The sequence below is a fragment of the Vipera ursinii genome (assembly GCF_947247035.1).
Source record: "Vipera ursinii genome assembly, chromosome: 5".
Lineage (NCBI taxonomy): Eukaryota > Metazoa > Chordata > Lepidosauria > Squamata > Viperidae > Vipera > Vipera ursinii.
Genome location: NC_139518.1, coordinates 57,531,744 through 57,554,504, shown reverse-complemented (window position 1 = coordinate 57,554,504; position 22,761 = coordinate 57,531,744). Strand labels below are relative to the sequence as shown.

Below are 22,761 nucleotides of genomic sequence, written 5' to 3'. Positions count from 1 at the left end.
CACTCCTGCCCAGGTCCCCATAGGCACCCTTGATGCGAACGATGTAGAGCTGGCCACGCCCACCCAGTAGGCCATACGCACTCTAACCACGCCCACCCAGTAGGCCATGCCCACCCGGCCCCCTGAGGGCAACCGCAATGCTGATGCGGCCCTCAATGAAATTGAGTTTGACACCCCTGGTCTACATTGAAAAGCGCCTACCTTTGTTTTCAAAATTAAAGATGACTTCAACCACTCCATCTGCATAAAGATTACTGCTGTTGGGAATTTTAAAGATTGTTCTGTGTAACCTGAACATTCAGAAACTAGGTTTCTTGTTAGCCAGCTAGAACTCTTTCTACTCCCTATGACCTTTATAGAGTTGGATAAACAGCAGGGAAGCAATAAAAACAATCAAGCACAAAAAAAAACTCAAAAGGGCACACCGGCACAAATTGAAGCCAAGGTAACCTTCTAAGCAGTGAAGATGGTAGACAAGACCAACTAATGGTGAACAGATAAGAGCATTCTGAGATATTGGAGATGATCACAGGACAAAATGAAGAAAAAATGGAACTGCTGAAGAAAGGTGAGAAAGTATGAGTTTGATTCACAGAAGAGGGAGGGCGATGTCAAGCCATTTCAGAAAAATATCTGGGTTCTAGGAAAATAGACTGGCTTAATTTTATTAGGAGATTTATGTGTGGTTTATTCCCTTTTCCCAATGGCTTCGTTGGTTTTATAAGAACAAGGCTCATTTAAACCCTTTAAACTGTGTTGTAACAATTACACATCACAATTATATCTTATGTTTTTAGACTTAGCCCAAGATTTGGTAAGTCCAGTAGCTTTGAGCTTCAATTAGGAGGATATAAAACACCTTTTTTTTCCTATATTCCTAGAGCTAGGCTGAAGAGAGAAATCCTGGTAAAAACAAAATCTAAGAAGAAACAGAAAGGTTGCATGTTATCAGATCTTTGATGTAGGCCAGATCAGGAAACAAGCATTGCAAGGATTACAGGAATTCTTTACTGTCGTAGGGTATAATAAAAAGAATCCCGAAAGTCTGCTGGCATTTCTTTCTGCTCTCTTTTATACCAAACAGAACAGGACAGGACAGAACAGGTGGTTGTGATGGTGATTAAATCTTTTCCTTATATTCCCTCCTTTCTCAGTTGTTTTTATTATACTTTTTCAAGGCTATCTCTGCATTTGTCTACTCGAAAATGCTGCATCCTATGTGGTGGTTCTGTACACTAACAGGCTTATTAAATTTTATCGATTTTTTCCAATTATTCTGTAAGTCTAGGAAGTCTTGCATCATATCCAGTTTGCAGTTTTGTAAAACTAGCTTGGGACCATTGCTGGGAAGTGAGATATGCACTAAAATGTATTTTAAAATGTATAAAAGTTTAGTAGACAATATGCTGAAAACGCTGGCAAGTAAATACTCCTAAACCATTGCCAAGAGGAAAAAATGTTCCCTTTGGCATTTATGATATATGCACTGATGCAAAATTCATTATGTGCAAACAGAAATATTTTCAGCCAAGGTGTTTCTTGGGCAATCACATCACATTCCCAGAATCTTACGAGAGAGCCCAGGGTGACACAGTGGTTAAATGTCTATGGAAATTCTCAAATCATCCAGGTCACGGTTGTTCCAAAGATGCTTTTCAAAAAGCAACTGGACTTCCTTGTTTTTTCTTTTGAAAACGTTTCACTTTTTATCCAAGAAGCCTCTTCAGTTCTGACTAAATGGTGGGGAATAGGAGGAGTCTATTCCCTTTGCAGTCATCTAGTTAGCAGTTTGAAGGTCAGTCATTAGCTCTCTGAGAGTTGTTGAGGCCACTTGGGGATTTATCTGTATCCTCAAGATCACCTAAATCAGAGTGCAAATGGGTATGGAGCCTTCTCGGGACTGCTGAAGGAACTGTGTTGGAGACAAGGATATAGGTGGTGTTGCACCCCCCCCCTGTTGAGAGAGGGATGTTCAATTTTAACATAGATGGCCTGTTTGACCCCTCTTTTTTCTTTGGTTAATGTGTTGGACTTGCATTGGAGAAGGTTCTGGTGTGCCCTTGGCCACGAAAGCTGATTTTTGGTCAATTATTTCTCTCAGTCTAAACTGGCTTGCATAGCTGTTGTTTTGAGGGGAAACGGAAAGAGGGAATGTTTTGGACACTGCTTTGTGTCCTGAAGGAAATATGGGGTCTCAATCTGATAATAATAACAAGGATTCAGATATTTCCATAGTGTAGTCCCCATTCTTGTGTGTTTTTCTACTGCTTCTTCCATTTGTTTTCTTACTATGAAAAGAATCAAAATAGTTGTGCAGTTGTTGTTTTTTTTTACTGAAGCACTGCATGTCTCCATCTGGAAGCATCTAGTCGTTCAAATGCAAAAACAAATAACTTCAAGACATAGCTTGCTTCCACTTCCTTTTGTCAGTTAACTTGCTGGTAATCTCTAAATGCATTCCTTTCAGGAATGCATTTCTAATTAAAGCTCCATCCCCAAACCCTTGACATGAAGCCTTCTTTTAATGTTCCATATTAGTAACTTACCAAAACCCCAAGTGCGTTTGTAATCAATGTTTGAGTGTACAACTTCCAGCTATTGTAGACATCCAGAAATTGTTTAGATTTAAGCAATACATCTTGCAATATGCTATTTTTATTTAAATGGTGTGCAATTTTTCTCACAGTTAAAAAAAACAAATCACACTGCTAAATGCATTATTGAATCACATACTATAAATTATTTTAGATTTTTAAACTTTAACTTACAGGATTTTGTGTCCCTTGAAGAGAAATTTGTGAAGTCATTTGGCAAATTAAATTGGCATCCAACCCCTTAATTATATGAAATAGAAAAACCTCAATGCCGCATTGGCTTTAATGGGAATGGGATTAGGAACTCTCCTCTAGGTGTGGTCTTTTCCAAGCCAAGGTATAACGAATGACACATAAGAGTAGAAAAATCCAGAAATGAGATAATCAAGAAAGAGAGAAAGAAATTGTAATACTAGGAACTGAAATGCATAAAACAGGAATAAAAGTCATTGCATGTTTTGGTATCTAATTCTGGTATACAGTTAAACATTTGTTGACCTATTAAGCTGACTTTGTAACAGGAAGAGCTCCACCAAGGAATCTGTGAACTTGTATCCGTTTGTATCTTTTTCAAGGTTGACTAGAACCTAGATCAGAATCTTCTGGAAGGGTGGGAAGAACTGTGGATGGTGGAAAAGCACAAAGATAATTTATTAGTGGTGGAGGACGACATTTGGTTTGGCCAAATGTCAAAGTGATCATTTGACCAAAGGGTCCACAGGCAGCACACCTTACCGACCCCTAGAGGATTTTTTTGCTTACATTATTATTTGTGTGAAGGGAAAGATTTATAGGGGGTGTGGAAAGAGAATTGTGTGCTTGCACACAGCTGTGGCCTCCAATGACGTGCACAGAAAGTAAAAGGATTTATACATGCATCTCCAAGTGGCAGGAATATAGTGTCTCCACCAAGTTGATCCAACCCTGACTCTCCTGTCTTTTGAAAAAGCTTGAAAAATCTGGCTCTTCCAGCAGGCCCTCAGCCAAGGTGAACCCACAAAAGCAGTGTGATACTTTTATTTTGTTTACTATTGTTATGGTATGTGTGTGCATGTTATTTTTAGTGTCTTTCTGTTGGTTACCCATGATTTGCAGTGGGGGGGGAAGGAGGGAGGAAAAAAGAATAATTGTTGAAATTGTAGTTGACCATATGAAGGAAGTATTAACTATTAACAGTCTTGTGAGATAAACCCCAGCAAACAAAACTAAATAACAACATTTATAAAAGTAATTTTCTGCCCCAATTTCAACTAACAGAAGCACCTGGATACATGTCACAAAATGTACTATGCCAGAGAGAACACTTGAGTTGTATAATGATGTATTTATGCACTTTATTACATTACTGAGAGCCAGTTTGGTGCAGCAGTTAAAGCATCAAGCTAGAAAGCAGAAGATCCTGAGTTCTAGTCCCCATTTTAGCTACAAAGCCAATTTTCTTTCAGTCCTAGGAAGGAAGGAATAGTAAGCCACTTCTAAAAACTTTGCCAAGAAAATTGCAAGGACTTGTTCCGACAGTTTCTGAAAATTGGACACAATTGAATGGAAGAAAAAAAACATTATTACTTACCAGGTTATGATTCAACATCTGCAGGACCGGAGATGGACAGAAATAAACAGGCCACAAAGAAGAAAGTCTTTGCAGCCCAATGACTATTACGTGATTCAAAATCTTGTGGTACTACCAGAAAAGAAAGCCAGGGCCAGGACTCAATATATAACTGAGTAGAGGTATAATTACACAAAATAAAATAATCTCTATGTCAACTCTGAAAATGAGACTGGCTGCAACATTTTTCCCCCCTCATTTGAGGTTGCCACTTGGAACGGAGCTTGCCCAGGTGTTTTGTTAGTCAAAACAATAAGCTGTCCCGTGGGAACCAAGGTCATCTGTTGCTCCTGCGATCAGGGGCTGGGCGTTGTATAAGAAAACCCACCAAATGCATTTATTGGGGAGCATAGTCAATTTCACAGTTTTGGGGGTGGAAACTTTATACTTTGCAACTGAGGGATTATTATGGGGAATTCAGACTTGGTTTTACTTTTGACCGTGCCATACTTTGTAACAATAAACATGTTCTTTGAGAAATTTGCAAGCCTCAGAGTTCTGCTTTATTCATCTCTGTCTGTCAGAACCACAACACTCTTAAGCCACGGGTGTCAAACTCATGACGTCATGTGACGTGTTGCGATGCATCATGAGTTTTTCCCCATTGCCGGCAATGGGGTGGGCACAGTTTTGGCATGATGCATCCGCCTATGGGCCGGCAGTTTGACACCCGTGCTCTAAGCCAATGTCAGGCCCAAATCCAAGAATGAAACATGGCAATTCTTCCAAGGTGATGTTTTTATTGCTTGATACCTACCAGTATAGATAAAATCGTGCCAGACCGAGGACTCTACTATCTCCATCTATAATATACTCTGTGAACTTATTAGGGTGGTGATGCCTTCATTCCCTCACACATAATGTCTGGGCTGAGTTGCCTCTTACTCCTCTGGAATGTATCACCTCCCTCCTGACTACATCCCACACAAACTGGATAATATTTTCATCAAGAAATCTAAATTGCCCAAAATGGAAAAAGCAACTTTATAATCACTGTCCCAAAGGTGCTTTTTCAAAAAGCAACTGGACTTTGTTTTTCCTTTGTTTTAGGAAAAACAAAGTCCAGTTGCCTTTTGAAAAAGCACCTTTGGGACAACCATGACCTGGATAACTGAGAATCTCCCTAGACATTTTTCTAATGACTGCAATTTTTATGTTACCCAAATAAATATTAGGACCACCTCATGGATCATAGGACTTCCTGCAGAACGGAGATAAAGGGACACAGTCTGAAGAGATAGCAAAAATAGATTCTGTAGAGAGTAAGAGATAAATGGAACAAATATGCAAGAACCACTTGCAAAAAGGGCTGAAACCTGGGAAATCCTGGGAAGATTCAAAAGTGGCTTATATAGATTTCTCCTAAGTCACAGGTATAGGAAGGAGGGTAAAGGTAAAGGTAAAGGTTCCCCCGCACATGCATGCTAGTCGTTTCCGACTCTAGGGGCCGGTGCTCATCTCCGTTTCAAAGCCGAAGAGCCAGCGCTTGTCCGAGGACGTCTCCGTGGTCATGTGGCCGGCATGACTAGATGCCAAAGGCGCACGGAACGCTGTTACCTTCCCACCGTAGTGGTCCCTATTTTTCTACTTGCATTTTTACGTGCTTTCGAACTGCTAGGTTGGCAGAAGCTGGGACGAGTAACAGGCACTCACTCTGCTACACGGCACTCGGGATTCGACCCGCCAAACTGCCGACCTTCCGATCGACAAGCTCAGCGTCCTAACCCACTGAGCCACCGCGTCCCTTCAAGAAGGAGGGTAGTTGAGCACAATTAAGATTCTGTTAGTATAGTCCAGGGGTGTCAAACTCACGTCACATGACGTGTCACGACATATCGTGACTTTTTTTTTCCATTGCCGGCAATGGGGTGAGCGTGATTTCGCCATGACACATCTAGCCCTTGGGCTGGGAGTTTGACACTCTTGGTATAGTCTATCTTAAAGTATTGTTCTAGTCTTCTTGTGGAGTTGATTTTCTCATATGATCTACCTAGCGGGCCTGAAAGATCTCCCAGTGCAAATCTTTTCTGAAGAAGCTACTGTTAATAGCAGAAAGATACATATGGAGACCATACCTTTATTTTTGCCTCTGCTATTTGCAAGTTGGTCATCATTTATTTAGTTAAGATGACCTTTATTATTTATTTAATAAATTATTTTTTAGGCCACCTGACTCCCAAATTACTCTGGGTTGCTTACAATTTACATCAACATCTAAAAAGAATACAACAGACCAGAACAGCAAAATACAAATACAAATCACATCAAAGTAAAACAAAATGAAGCAGAACAAAAAGAAGCTGGTACAATTACCCTGTCCCCAAGGTCTGGAAAAACAAGCAGGTCTTTCATAATTTTCTGAATAAAATAAGAGATACAAACATATCTTTAGAACTTAATTGAATGACAGCTCAATTAATTATTTGCTAAAAGCACTCTGCCTGAGCACAGTGTACAAACATACAGCCTTTTCATCTGAAAGATAATATGAAATATTGTTAATGGTTGTATTGCCCAATAAGATCGGGGTAGACCCTGAAGCACCAAATTGCCAAATTTCTATCTTTTTTCAATAATAAATATTGTGTAGGCTGGTTCTGTATCTGGGCTACAACTGAGCACAGTGAGATATACAGAGCCTTGTCTAGATTACCATTAATCAACCTATTAATCCTTTCTTTTATTTCCTTTTTCTCCTCTTAAATAAACACAGATCACTCCTGTGTCATTATGCTTCACCTTGCTATTATATTTCTTTTGAGTTGATTGGATTATGATTGGACTTATGTCAGATCAAATCCTAGTAGGACTACAAAAAGTATTAAGTTCACAAGTCAGGATAAACTATTATAGTGGGTTATAGTTTTCAATTATTTCTTACATATTTAACTATTTAATTATTTAACTTAACTATTTGTAGCATTCAGACTTTGTAACATGTCTTATAGGATTTTTTCTTGCCTTTATACTTTATACAAACTATTGTTTATGTATATGTATATTTACAATATTTTACTTTTTCTACTTTTAAGTTGGAGTGAATGCTATGTTATTTGTTTTGCACTGGTCAACAAGCCAAACTAATAGTAGCAAGGAAGCAAATAAATAAACAAAACTCTGTGTTAAAAGAATGTTTCCTCAATTGTGATTGAAATACATTTTGGAACAAATTCAGCAGACATAATTATATTTAAGTAACACGTGAGTGGGAATTCACTGCAGAAAGTTTATGAGTTTCAAACACAAATGAAACAAAGTATGTAACTCAATAGTAGTAGTGGTGGGCTTTGATTGCACAAACATGTCAAACAGGGATGATCTAATTCAGGGGTGTCAAACTCAATTTCATTGAGGGCCGCATCAGCATTGTGGTTGCCCTCAAGGGGCCGGGTGGGCGTGGCCTGGGTGGGCATGGCTAGAGTGCGTATGGCCTACTGGGTGGGCGTGGCTAGAGTGTGTATGGCCTACTGGGTGGGCGTGGCCAGCTCTACATCGTTCGCATGAAGGGTGCCTATGGGGGCCTGGGCAGGAGTGGGACAGATCTGAGGGTCTCTGGCAGAAGGAGGGTCTCTGGGCCAGGGCCAAGGCAGCGGGGGCCGTTCCCCCACTGTTTCCAGGATGGCTTTGCGGGCCACATGAAACCACTTCACGGGCCGGATCCAGCCCCCGGGCCTTGTGTTTGACATGTCTGATCTAATTCTATGTCGTGTGGGAGATTTGCCTATCCTTTTGAAAGAGCAACAATTTGTTTGCTTTTCTTCTGGTTTGCTGCTGCCCAGATAGTCCTCGATGGATTAAGTTTTGTGAAATAAATTATATTAAAAGAATGTGGACTGAAATCATTTGGACTAATTTCTCCTGTGACTCCAAAAAGTCCTGAAAGCTGTCAAGTTCAGGAATCCTCCTTTTTCAGTTTCAGGTTCTCTTAACTAAATTTTTTGCATATTTTTGGTGGTGGGATGACGGGGGGGGGAGTACATTTCCATCCTCTTGATTGCTTCCATTTTGCAGTCCATCCAAATTTTCAATGGCAGAAAATATATCACACATCATCCAACTCTAGGACAGCACTCAAAGAAAATATATTTCAGATCCCAAGATTTTAAGGGAAGGGATCCAAGAATAGCTAAATAATAAAATTCAGTGATAGCTAAACCCTGCTTCAAGTAGCATAGAAACTGCTATTCAGTAACTTATATATTTAACTTTTGCTAGAATTGCAAAGACTGGCAAACTATTTCTTTTGTTCCAAGTGTGATTTCTAAGAAAAAGGTGATTGTTTCTGATGGGATGGGAAGGTATATAACTTGTGAGAGATAAAACTATATTATTATTTATGCTTTGCTTCTGCCTGTGATAAAATTAATATTTATTTTATTTCTTTCATGACTCGTGGACTTCAACTCCCAGAATTCCTGAGCCAGCCATGCTGGTTCAGGAATTCTGAGAAGTTGAAGTCCACAAGTCATAAAGGGGCCATTGTTCTCAACCCCTGCCTTACACCTCTGACTAGAGGTTGTTAATCAGGTGCCAATTCTTATGACATACAGACTTTTCTCAGTGAAAGTTGTGAATTATAAACCTGTCCATTATTTCCCAGTTTAAAATGCTTAAGATGTGAGCAAAGCCAGCAATGCTGCTTTTGGAGTGAGATCACCAAGTCAAAACAAAATACAACAGATACAAAATTCTGGAACGTGGCTGAAAAGATGCCTTCTTTTCTCAAAGCCTTCTCAGGATAGCTGCAGGAAGTCTGCTCCCACTCTGAAGGATATAAAGATAGCTTCTAACTATCAGGCAATCAGAGCTTCCCGCAAACATCAAGGATTAGAAGACTTCACATACATCAAAACTGCTTCAAGATTACACAAGTGCTTTTATTGGATGGGAGGAGGGAATGCAATGAAAGAAGCAGACATAAGTACATAAACCTGTTTCCACTATAGCAAAGATGGGGAATGATGGCCCCTTTATGATTTGTGGACTTCAAGAATTCCCGAGACAGCATTCTGGGAGTTGAAGTCCACAAGTCATTAAAGGGTCATTGTTCCCCACCCCTGCACTACAGTCAATGGTACTAGCCAAGAACTGACTCTAAATAAAAGATAATTTTTATGACAGCCAGAGAGGATTTCTTTTCTTTTTTAATGCCATGGAATTTATCCAACTCACACATGGTAACTCTGGGCAATGTACAACATAAAAAAATCCACAGTTAAAAATCTAAGTTTATCCCCCCCCCAAACCCCACTCCCATCCTATGGTGGTAACAACACAGTCAGACATATTTAGAGATGAGATTAGAATTGTCTTTGATCACCTCATTGACATTAAATTTAGATTTCCTTCTATGTTCATGGTGTTAACATACTCAGAAACCAACCACAAGAACTTGATTTCTGCTAATTCAAGATGTCTTTCAATAACAGGTAGAATTCTCCTTTTTAATGTAGGCCATAGTTCTTTCTGAATGTTTCACAGGAAATAACTATAAACATCAAAGCAGGGTTTTGTTTACTGTTTTATTTCAATTAATAAAAGTGAGGATATTTATGCATGGTTACTAATCATAACCGTGCTAATTGAAATTATTTCCTCAGTGATAAAAATAGTGACCTGACCAAGAACAACTCTGAGGTAATTTATCAGGTGGAGACAATGAATGGAAAGCAAATGCAAAACAAATAATGAAGGAGTGAATGGATAAATTCCCCTTTCCTGGAAGACCAAGAATGTTGTGACTTGATGGAACTGCTGAGATTCTCAGAAAAGAAGACAGTGATAAATTACAAACAAAACAAAGAAACATGAAGTGACTTATGGAAAAGATAGAAGCAGTTTGCAAGTATTAGAAAGGTGATCTGAATGCTGTTGCTGTAAACTAGATCTGGCTACAGTTTCTGCACATCTCATGTTTTTAACATCTTTTGTCTATTACTTTCTTGCTGCGTTGTGTTTTCTACGTGTGTGTGTGTGTGTGTGTGTGTGTGTGTGTGTGTGTGTGTGTGTCCCCCACCAAATCTAATATCAATTCTAATTTATTCCTTCTAGAAGAGCAATTAGTTGTAAAAAGTTTCAATCATCTTTTTGACCTTATTTTAAATACATCTTGTGGATGTATTGAGTGGAACTGCAGTCATATTTCGAGTGTTTAATGGCATATCTAAATTTTAGTCCAACTCATTATGGGTATCACTATATAAATGATTATATTTCTTGGTAAACTATTTGGAGTAATGCCAGCCATTCATGCATAGTAACTGTTCCAATATTTAGATTTTCTATAAACTCCACCATTTCATCAGTGATCAGAAATAAAGCAAGGGAGGACTGCCATTGGTGGCAATCTGTAGGCTTAATTATATAAATAAGTATATGAGTGAAATACAGCAGAATAAAAAATATGAAACAATGCAAACAATGTACACAGTCCAAACTTATCCCCCAAGATGGACATCTAAGCAATTACTTGGATTTAAAAACTTGGCAGAAGGGCAATTTTGACTGCTTTTCAAAATGCCATGTAAGCAGGGTGCTGAGTAAACTTCTGGATGCAGAAAGTTCCAAGTATGAATGACCCAAAAGAAAAGACGCTTGTGTTGCTTTTGCTGCTTATGTTGAAGATGTGATCCATGACCTGCAAAGAAAATTGCAGGGCTGGAAGAAAGGAACCAAATTGCTGATCCCCATTTTCCTGGAATTGCTACTGAAATATAATCCTGCTATACAGGTATTTCTGTCTGCCTATCATACTGGAAATTGATTCCTTATTCTGTTTATCTTCCCCCAATGGTCTCCCACATTCCCAGTTTGGAGCATCCCATCAGGGATTTCTGGTAACCCCTTCTTAAGCGGCATCATAGCCACATTCCAATGTTTCTCATATTCCTATGGGTCCCCTCGCAATTAGAGCTCATAGATTGAGGATGGATCTTCTTGTATTCTCATGCTGATGGTGGGTTCCTTAAAAGGATGAAAATATTGTTCCTAATCGTACCCCATCATCAATCAATCATAGCAGAAGACATAGAGAATCATGGTCAGCGCAGATTTGCAACCACTTCTCTATATCTCCAAAGAGACCTTTCACATGGCAAGAGGCTTAAGCTAAAGTAGAAAGCAGTGGCTCAAACTCAGACCGGATGGGCTTACTGATTGCCAGCCCAATGAAAGTGGCGCACATTTCTGCTCTTCTTAGCCTTTTCCTGGTCAAGGCCCAAACAGCAGTAGATGACAAGAAATGAGATACATTATGTATGAGATTCAAACATAAGTCTCAGTTAAAAGATTTAATGCAAGGAAAAAGGAGTTACAGAATATCGGAGTCTATTTCCCATGTATTACAGAAAACATTAAGGCAGAGTCTCTGGGAGTGATTTGATCCTCTTTTTCACAAACTCCTTAACTGGTTGGAATAATGACTCACTTAGGAGATAAGGCTGGAATGTCCATCTGGTTCTTGTCTGCCATATTTTAGAAATACATTTTCTTCTTCCATATTCAACAGATTTCTATTACAGCCTAACTCTGTGTGACAAAAACTGCAGGGCATCTGACTCCTGCGGTAGCAATGGGAGTAGAGGTTAACAGTGGACACCCCTGACTACTATTTCCCTCCCTTCAGCAGGGGAGGAAGCTTCTCTCTGGACTTGGCAAGATATGCCAAAAAGCACATGCCTACTTTTTAAAGTCGATAAAAGCAGTTTGATGTTGTTAGAGATCCTGCTGTTCAAACACCCCATGCACTGTGACATCTATTCCAAATAACAACGTAGGCAGATAATCTTACAGTCCAGAATTTCAGTGATATATGTGTAAATGGAAGTAGAAACCCAACTGCCGAGAAAGCATCCAGTTCAGAGACAGTTGTGTTGTGTTTCATCTAAAATTACAGAAAAAACTGTTCTTCTGTGTACACTTTTCTCTTGCAGCAACTTGCACACACCAACACATACATGTGTGCTGGCTCAACAATATCTGTATGAATGGCAAACCTTATTAGCCCAGGCCATCTGCTGTTGTCCTTAATGCACAGATTTCTTTGAAAGAGTACCATATAAATAAAAATATGACAATACAAATAATAAAAGGTAAAGGTTCCCCCGCACATGCGTGCTAGTCGTTTTCGACTCTAGGGGCCGGTGCTCATCTCCGTTTCAAAGCCGAAGAGCCAGCGCTTGTCCGAGGACATCTCCATGGTCATGTGGCTGGCATGACTAGACGCCATAGGCGCACGGAACGCTGTTACCTTCCCACCGTAGTGGTCCCTATTTTTCTACTTGCATTTTTACGTGCTTTCGAACTGCTAGGTTGGCAGAAGCTGGGACGAGTAACAGGCGCTCACTCTGTTACGCGGCACTCGGGATTCGACCTGCCAAACTGCCGACCTTCTGATCGACAAGCTCAGCGTCCTAACCCACTGAGCCACCATGTCCCTAATAATACAAATAATAGATTTGTACAAAATCTACTATTTCAAGAACTCTCCTAGACCATGATAATCCATTCAATCTGGGAATGATGCAGTAGTTTTCTGGAAGTTAATCCTCCGAACCAGAAGCAGGAGATTTTGCATATACCTAACAATACATCACCTAGTATTTTTGGATTATTACTTAGAGTAACAATATTCAATATATTTAATATTTTAAAGGCTATAGATTTGGCCTGATTTAGTAAAAGGTTTCCTATATTAAAAAAGTAAAGCTATTTTACTTTGTTATAAGAAAGGCTCTCAAACCAAATATTTTGGGGGGAAAGGCAAAAAAGTAAGTTTGTACCTATTGTTCTTCGAAGATCTTCACACTGGCTAATATGAGGAAACTTCAGGATTTCCTTCCATTTTTTGCTTTTACCTTTGCGCTTTCCTCCGCCTCCTGCAGGAGAAGAAAGGATTCTGTTATTAAGTTTGTTAATTCTCATTTTCCTTATACCTTGCCTCTCTCCAAAAACACACACTCCAGCTGTTGTTTGGTACATTCATGCATGTGCGCATTTTACAATACCCATTGTTTTCAGTATCATAAACTGACTGATGGGGATTTCTAGGACTCTGGTTATAAAGATGCGCAACAGTTACTGGGCAACTGTAAACACTTCCTCCTCTTGTTCCAAAAATAAGCAGAATGGCCAGTTGCTGCATAAACAGCCATCTGTGTAACAGGAAGCAGACATATGCAGAAAAACTGTGCGCTCTGTGTGTGTGTGTGTGTGTGTGTGTGTGTGTGTGTGTGTGTGTGAGCGTGCGGGCATCTATTTGCCAAAGTCTATAATTGAACAACGAAGAATCTCTTCCCTAATAAACCCCTTTATACAACATTGGTACCAAAGGACAGACTGGGCTGCATAATTGTCAGCCAATTCCAGAGGCCTGTTTCTGCTTATCTACAGTTTCAAAAACTTAAGTTTTATATAGCCAATTACTCTGGGCAATGATAAGCATCAGTAACACAATCTTTGTACCTTGTTTAATTTCAGTATCATTTCTAAATTTCATCAGCTCCTATAGGTATCATACAGACTATTGAGATTAATATGCCTGCCTGCCACTAAGTCCCGTGTGCCCAAAGCAATGGCATCTGGCAAAGCCAGTCTCTAGCGTAATCTTTTCCACAGGACTCCTTTGCACCTCATATAGAGTTTATAAGCGTTCTTGGGAAATACAACTGGTGACTGGAAGCAGCTCAGGATTAGAATTAATGCTTATTTGAAAACAAAAGCATAACTTGCAGAGCGATCTATGAATATCAGCTAGCAATCAGAAGACACAAAGAAACCCTTTTAATCTCACAACGCATGGACTGGATTCAACCATAGTTATAATTGGGAAACTGTGAGCATCATAGACCAAGCTAAATCCAATTCTTGAAAGCTTTGTATTGGGACAAATCAGCCATCAATAGACAAATAGAGAAAAACCACATTTACGGACCATTCAAAGGAGTCTATAAAAAAGTAAGAATACTGGAACATATACTCTCTAGCAGCTAACACCCAGATAAACAGGAATTAACATGAGACAAATAAACAAGCAGAAAACAATAAATACCCTAATTACCAATGATAAAACCACATTGCAACCAATACTGGCAGGGCAAGCTACTGTATATAAAAAGGGAGAAAGCCCACACGCAAAAGCACCGATGATGTTATCAAATTAGGTAGTGAAACATCTACAGGCAAACAATCAAGCTCAGAGAGTATCAAGGACTCCTATAAAAATAAAGTTAAGATACAGCAGTAGACCGCATTCCGGGGAATTGAAAGGAGTTGGGTGGTGGTGGTGGAACAATTTAACTTGAGTGCCTTTCTCCTAACATGCCTTTTGGGGATTAACACCAACCACTATAGCAGCTATTCCATTACTGCATGATTTTGTGTGTATATTCACAATATACTGTTAAAGTTTAAAATGCCTGAATTAATGTATTTGTCAGCCCCCAGCTTGAATTCAGCAAAACCCACTCATATGATCAACAGCAACATGTCCTGATAAAAATCTTTACTGGTACCAGGAAGAAGCAGTTAAGTTCTCCGTCTCTTTTTAACAAATGGCGATTTGTTTTATCCTTTTTGCTTTGTGCTTCTTTGACACACGGTGCTCAATGCCTCCTTAAGTAACACCAGCTGCCTGAAATTATTGCAGGTTCGCATCCCACCAGGCTCAAGGTTGACTCAGCCTTCCATCCTTCCGAGGTAGGTAAAATGAGGACCCAGATTGTTGGGGGCAATAAGCTGACTTTGTAATAATGCCGCTTGGGGGGGTGTGTGAAAGCCCTAATAAGCAGGCATATACATAGAATGAAGGCTACTGCTAAGCTTATAAGATGCCCGAGTCTTCGGAGAAGGGCGGGATATAAATGGAATTAAAATAATAAAAAAATGTCAATTAATATATTGACAAAATCAGCATTCATGCTCTAGGAATGTTAGCACTTCTGGAACTCCCAGGTTTTTTTCTTTAAGATATCCAAGTTTTTTGCTTCAAAGTTTACAATAGACTCCTAATTAGTAATTTAGAATGGCTGGAGGACAATGTAGAAAAGTAGAGAAAGATTAGTGAATATTCCATTACAATGCAAACTGAAGGAGAGCATGAATCTGCTTGGACCTTTGCCTGTACAACTCCACCAAGAGTAGATCCACTTGCATGATTGAATACAATTTTGTTGCAAGGGGTAAATACTAGGTGTTGTATTAGGCTTGTTCTCTACCCCCCCACCCCATCCCCATGCAATGAATATGCACAAAACCATTAACAAAACTGAATATATCAATAGGTAAGATAAGAAAAAAGGTCCATGTAACGAAAACCAAGAGATTAGAAATAAAATTATAGCAAATAGCAAAATAGAAAATAAAAAAAGAAAACAACTTAGTTGTTCTGTACCAGCCTACTACCAGCCCTGCAGATAAGGCAGGGACAACCCCTTTTACAAGAAGGCAATAGGCTGGAACTAAGCCTGCCAAATTTATGAACACAAAAGCAAATAGAGCAAAACAAGACATGAACCATGAAACAGGAACTATTCAAATGGTTGCCTTCAGCAAACCAGCCCTCCCACGCATTCCCCTTTTAAACAGTTCAGGGCGTGGCTTCTCTCTGCCTCCTTCCGAGGTGCCCCATTGCCTTCCTCTGTTTACTCCTGATTGACTGCCTCCTGCTTCGGGCGTCCTTGAACAGGGCCAGCTGTGGGTCATCTTCATCCACGCTGTCAGGCTCACACAGCTGGGTCTACGTTGTAACCAGGTGGGAGGGGCCTGGCTGAGGGCTCTCATCAGCAAGCTCTCCAACCCCCTCAGCAACCTCTCCAACACCCCCCCCCTCCTCCTCTGAATCGTCCGACCCAAATGCCGAACCCACAGGCTGACCCTGAATCACAACATTAGTTGCCACCCGATATGTTTGGATGCTTAATTTGAGGCCCTGGTGCTGCCCACCCCATCATAGTTGCTGAAAAGTAGCAGTATGGTTTGTTGCCTTTCTTACTCTTTTAGATAGAAGAGAGGTTGCTGGCTCAGGAATTCTGGGAGTTGAAGTCCACAAGTCAAAAATGGGCTATTGTTCCCCACCTCTGAGATAGAAGCACACGCAAGCTGTAGTGTAGATGTTTTTGACTATACCCTACAACAGGGGTCTTCAAACCTGACCCTTTTATGACTTGTGGACTTCAACTCCAATTCCTCAGTCAGCGAGGGGGGAATCCCATCAACTTAGATGACACATTCTTTCTTCAGTAGCTCTGTCCATTGGATGTTAAGCTTTCAAAAAGAACAAATGGTTGTTTATCCTTGTTTATCCTTCAAGCAATGCCAAATTTAAATTATTGCTAAAGGAAACAGAAGATTTTTAGGGCAGATGGAACACCAACCAAATATCTCATCCAAATACTTGGAGTAGAATTTCTCACCCAAGAGGAACTACCAGAGAGAAAACCCACATCTGCCTATCTGCAACCTGTAAGCAAAAGCCATGTCTGCTTGCCTTCAAAGATAAGTAGATTCACAGGGGAGGACTAAACTGATACATTTCTGTGGAGGAATTAAAGGTAAATAACACTTTAATAGTAATAATGACCTGTGTGCCCAACCAAAAGCCTGGCTCCAACATTATGCACCATGTGAGGGTTGCTGTACAGTGTTCATCATTTAATGTTTAATTGTACCTGGTATACAGATAGCTAGACAAAAGTTTTCTGGGCCACAGTTACTACTCCACTATCTAGGACAGAGGTGGGGAACTACGGCTCCTTTATGACTTGTGGACTTCAATTCCCAGAATTCCTGAGCCAGCCATCTTGGCTCAAGAATTCTGGGAGTTAAAGCCCACAGGTCATAAAAGTTCCCCACTTTTGATCTAGGATGAAGCAGAGTTCTAGCACTGTATTCTACTTCTGGTTTATGTTTAAAGATGTACTAAGATTTGTTCTCAATTGCTTCTTTAAATTTTGTCCTATTGAGTGTTTGCATCTTTATTCTTATTTTTCCTGTAAATTATTTTTTTTTCCAACATCACATCTTTTTGTTCTTCCTCAGCTCAATCTTTGCACTTATTGTCTGTAGCCTTTTAATGAAAAAAGGATATAATTCCTGCCCTGTCCTTTGCCAATTTACTATGACATGACCCATTAAACACCATCGCACAGCTGGTGTTATTTTATTTAATTATTTTTTTAATTATTTTATTTAATAATTAAAATTTAATTATTTTATTAAATTTCTCTATAGCCCAGTAGCCAAATCTCACAAGCTGGTTTATAAAAAAAGAACTTTAAATTGTAAAATACCAGAAATATTCTAAAACATCATGCAACACTTAAAAATGTATCTAAAAAACCCCTCAAAAATAGTATGAAAAACAATAACAGATTTTTTCAAGCATGATAAAGAACTAAAACTCCTTCAAAACACATATATACAAGTCTCATTTTTCCTAAAAAAAAACAACCCCCACATTTTTTTTGACATATCTTCTTTTGATTCTTGATTTTATTCAAATTCATTACATTAAAAAGATATTTGAGAAAATGCCTTAGTTATAAGTCCAAAAATTCCACTTGAGTAGCTTTTCTTTCCTAATCTGGGGTCTTGTAAATATATTAACTTTTATTAACAGGAGATAATTGGGGTTGTAGTTGTAATTCCTAATATTGCTAGGGAATTTACTGAGCTGAATAAATAACTACAGCATCAAGCAACAAACAACCTTATCAAGTTTGGTAATCTGTACATTCCTTTATTTACATCATCAAGGAGAATATGAAATAGCAATTATAGGCATTAAATGAAGAAGAATAAAACCAATGTGAAGTAATTATTGCACAAATGAATGAAGCATAAGCAAAGAATTGTTGCCATGAGACACAAATACTCTGTGCAGAAAAGATGCACACAAGCAAACACAAACTATGTTTTTTTTTAGAAATTCATTTCTGCCAAGCTCTAAGGGAGAAAAAAGGCTGAAGTGTTCCCTAGTTACAACGATGATTGGTGTACAATTCAGCCAATGGCTTCTCCCTTTCAGTTCCATGTCCTACAAGAAGAAGAGCATCACTTGATGACTCATTTGCTTGTATCCAAGTGCAATATAGCAGCACTCTTTTCCCTGTGACGTCTTTATGTTGAGGTTTCCAATCAACTGCTTTAATCTGGCTGACCTTTCCAGTATTCAGCCTCTGTCTTGAAGCTATCCTCGCTTGCTTCAAACGCAATTAGGCATGATGACAGGAATATGTCTGTATATATATGTACGTGTGAGTGTGGTAAGAACATGAGGCTATGAAGGACATTATGCACCAAAACAGGTAAGAACAGGTAAAATGGCCAAACCAAAAGCTAAAAGGAGATTTTCTTAATTGCAGAAGTGTTCAGATGACGACTCTCCTTGAACCTCACTGGGTTGGCGTCTTTTTATGCTCGGAAACTCACTGGATTCCCACTAGTGGTCTTGTTAACAAAAATGGAAAAAACCATCACCCAGCATGTACCAGGTTTGCTAGTTAGTTATCTGGGAGTTTTCTGGTTGAACATATGTGTAAATAAAAGGCTCAGCATTTGGACAGAGCTTCTTGCGTCCTGTTGTTAGTCACTGATACTCAATAGTTTAGAGCAGGGGTGTCAAACTTGCAACGTCACATGATGTGTTGCGACGTATTGTGACTTTTTTTCCATTGCCGGCAATGGGGTGGGCGCGGTTTCAGCATGACGCATCCGGCCCATGGGCCGGGAGTTTGACACCCCTGGTTTAGAGCATTATGAGGATCTAACACGCAATTTCTACTGCTTCATTTCGAGCCCTATGAAGTAGAAATGGATATTTGAGGTTACATGGAAATCCTCCAAATAGCTGAACAAATCTGACTGTTGTTTATAGTAGCTAATTAAATGTAAAGATTTATGGGACTCATGGTTTTACAGCAAGAGTAAGGAACCTGATTTTGCCCATTTTCACATGTCAGGCTGAGCAAGTTACAGCTAAGAATTGGAATGTGAGCAAAAAGCCAAAATACAAGTGGCAATAAAGCAATATGCATGGACGTACACATTAGCTCTGTCCTCAACTGTGGCCCTTCAGTCTGGTGCACATTTCCTGTGGAAATCTGTAGATTATAAACCTTCAAGCAATCAAAAATCTTCATTAAACAGAATTCCCAACTGTAGGTATGTATCCAAGTATGTTTATCTGAACATGCACACATGCCCTTCTGAAGAGCTTTATGTGAATCATGAAGAATGGAGCAGACAACAGATCAAACTGATTTATAATGTACTCTGACATTTCTTGACCCACTTTTAGATCGCCACACATTCCGAAGATTGCTAGAACAAAGCTCACATCATTATAAAATCTACTTGCATGTAAATTACCAAACCACAAATCATTCTTACAAAATAAGAAATGTTTCCAGCATCAGTGCATAAGTCCATTTGTTATATGCCACTGCCTAATAAAGTCCACTTCTGTTCTAAGGCATCATATTGATTATGTGCCATCAATTAGTTATTGACTCTTAGCAATCATATACACTTCAGATATTATAAAGTAAATCATTATGCTGTATTTTTTCATTCTTAAGGTGCCTGTACAATCATGTTAGGTCCAAATTACTCCTTTCACATACCATTGCTATCAATATGAAGTGTTAGGTGTCAACATGGAGTAGATTCAGGAGCTATGAAGGCTATATTTTAGATGATATACTGTTGAAGAACAGGAATATACAGCATATGCATGGTGTTCTTGGTGGTCAAGGTAAAGGCTAAATCCATTCTTTAGGCAATGCCACATGTCACATATACTATTTTTATAAAAAAAAACAACAGCAAATGCAAAGGTAGAAATGCAAGACAAAACATAGAAATGCATTTCCCATCCTTGCCTCCCTCATCACCCCCAGGTTCTCTTATATTGACAAGGAAGAGTTTAAAGTGAGAATATACTGTTCAATGTATATTGAACCGTGTTCAGTTAAGAACTCACATTCCCTTGCATTCAAATAGCTAAAGAACTTACTTTTGAGTATCTATTTCATATACCAGAATTCAAAGCACCATTTTTAAAAAAATTGAGATAGAATTTATATATATATATATATATATATATATATATATATATATATATATATATATATATATATGTGTGTGTGTGTGTGTGTGTGTGTGTGTGTGTGTGTGTGTGTCCATTGTCTTCAGGTTAAAACAGTATAATAGTAGTTCTCATTACGAGGGTAAGTATTTGTCTGGCACTAGATAAAGGCTAAGATCCTCTGTAAATAAAAACTGCTTGAAGATTGACAATGAACAGATGTTGTGATGCAATCTTTCCCTGAGCCCAGCAGTTAATGATGTGAAGTCAGAGGTCATGGATTTAATTATACAATGAATAACATTGATTAATGGCTATTTCCTCTTTTCTAAGGTTGTTCACACAAGCCATGATGCCATGTACTTACAAAATAATGTCTGTATGTTGGAAAATAAAGTAGATAGGTTCCTAACCCCTTAAGGCAAATGAAGGATGATATTTTGATTCCATAAAAGCAAAAGGCATTCCATTATGCAAGTCAAAACTGCTATGGCAAGACTTCATTAACTCTTAGTGGCATATAAAACATTATTTGAACTCCTCAGTTCCGCCCCCATCAATAATCCCAGTAAAATTTCTTGACAAGATAGTTTAAATAATAGTAACTCCAACTTTCATAGACAAAGTTGTTATCTGGTTATCTAGATTTCTTCCTTTTTTGAATTTAGAAAATTATTGCCTTAATTCTGGGCAAGGATTTAAGCTGACGTTAAGTTAATTGAGGACTGGGAAAGTCACCATGTTACTTGTCTTAGTTCCTTTTCTGACTTTGGTAACTATTAATTATCACCTCATCTTATACTGCGGTTTGCATCCTGGAAATAAGGATTACTAATTTTTTAAAGTCAATTTTTAATTTTAATCACAAGGGTCCCTTAAACATAGAAATGATTCTTAAGTACCAGAAGTTCTGAGCACAATTGTAAAATAACTCCCAAATTTAGTTTTCAACTGTTAAATGATATATAAAATTTCTGTTAACAGAAAATACTGTAAAATAGGAAAAAATGAAATAGGAAGAAAGACACATAATCTACAGAGAAAACTTCCTTTACAGAACGTTCCTGAAACTTAAAGCAATCCAAGTTACTTAAAAAATAACAAGTTTTCCATTAGAGCACAATTTTGTCATGTTACCATTTCTGTAATTCTATCTTGATTATACTCATTGTAAATTGTACATTGTACATTGATATACATCTGTGCTAACAGCATCAGAAACATCTGTCACAACCAATGCCCTGGAATTTTATGCTAACCAATGACCATTGTGAGACCGATACAGTTTGTATCATTTGTACTCTTTAAAAAACAAACATTAAGGATTTGTTAAATATTTTAATTGAAGAAATCAGAAAATGACTTACAGAAAAAGTGATAGTCCATGTCACAATAAGACGATACATGGTCATGTAAGACTGTGTGCATATGCACAGGAGACAAATATGTATGAAAGTATGCACGTTTATAAATATTTTCAGAGAGTACAAAAACAGATTAAATTAAAATGATAAAGCAAAACACATTGACTTCTGCCTTTTGCATCTATTTTCATATGAAACAGAAGCCAAACATTTTGCTTTAAACTAGGCTTGGGGTATTGTCAGGTACAGGTTTTAATGCCCGCCCACACCACACCTAGAAATTTCTTTGAGGTGCTTTTTGTCATTACACAGATACAGCATCACTGACATCGGAAGCCAAGATTTCTATCACTTGTCTGTCAAATGTCAGCGATCATGTGAGTGTCTTGCTTAAGGATTATCATGACTTGCGATCATAATGGGCAGGTTCCATTGTTTCATCTGCAGGAAAAGCAATACCTGTGAAAGTAATTCCCCTAAAAATCATAACTTCATCTTAACTCCTTTAGTGTTGTCAATTCCAGGCATGGACAAAAGAACAAAATTCCTGAGTTTCTATGGCATGGAGGTCCAACATGTTTAGTTTGGTGGTAGCATCTAAAGTTGCGATAGAAGAAAATATTTCTAGCGCAGGATTGAAGTGTGGGTGTTTCTCTAAGCTTTACTGTTCTCTTGCAGACATTTCATTACCAAACTAGGTAACATCCTCAGTGCTCCAAGGGAGTGGGGGGGTTTGCTCTCATTTTATATACTAGTGGCTTGCCCTGTCATTTTTGGTGTGGATGGTCTTGGTGACTTCTTGACTGGGCTGTTGTTTACTGTTAGCTTGTCTGTCTGTGTTGGTTGTTCCTTAATTCAGCGTTTCCCAACCTTAGGAACTTGAAGATGCGTGGACTTCAACTCCCAGAATTCCCCAGCCAGCTATGCTGGCTGGGGAATTCTGGGAGTTGAAGTCCACGCATCTTCAAGTTCCTAAGGTTGGGAAACACTGCCTTAATTGGTGTAGTGTTTGCTTTTTTGACTGTGGAGGTGTTTGGGTCTTTTTGTTTCTTTTTTGGCTTTTTTATTCTTCTTTTGCAAATCAGCCTTCAACAGATGTGTAGAGATAAA

General features: G+C 38.7%; 1 protein-coding gene across 1 annotated transcript in view; it reads right to left on the bottom strand.

The window, feature by feature from the left end:
- Positions 1-22,761, bottom strand: part of GRK5 (G protein-coupled receptor kinase 5) — a 208,847-nt gene that overhangs the window by 103,244 nt on the left and 82,842 nt on the right. Inside the window, exon 4 of the mRNA XM_083363682.1 lies at positions 12,984-13,079. Coding sequence (XP_083219808.1) covers positions 12,984-13,079 — 96 coding nt within the window. The remainder of the gene's footprint in view (positions 1-12,983; positions 13,080-22,761) is intronic.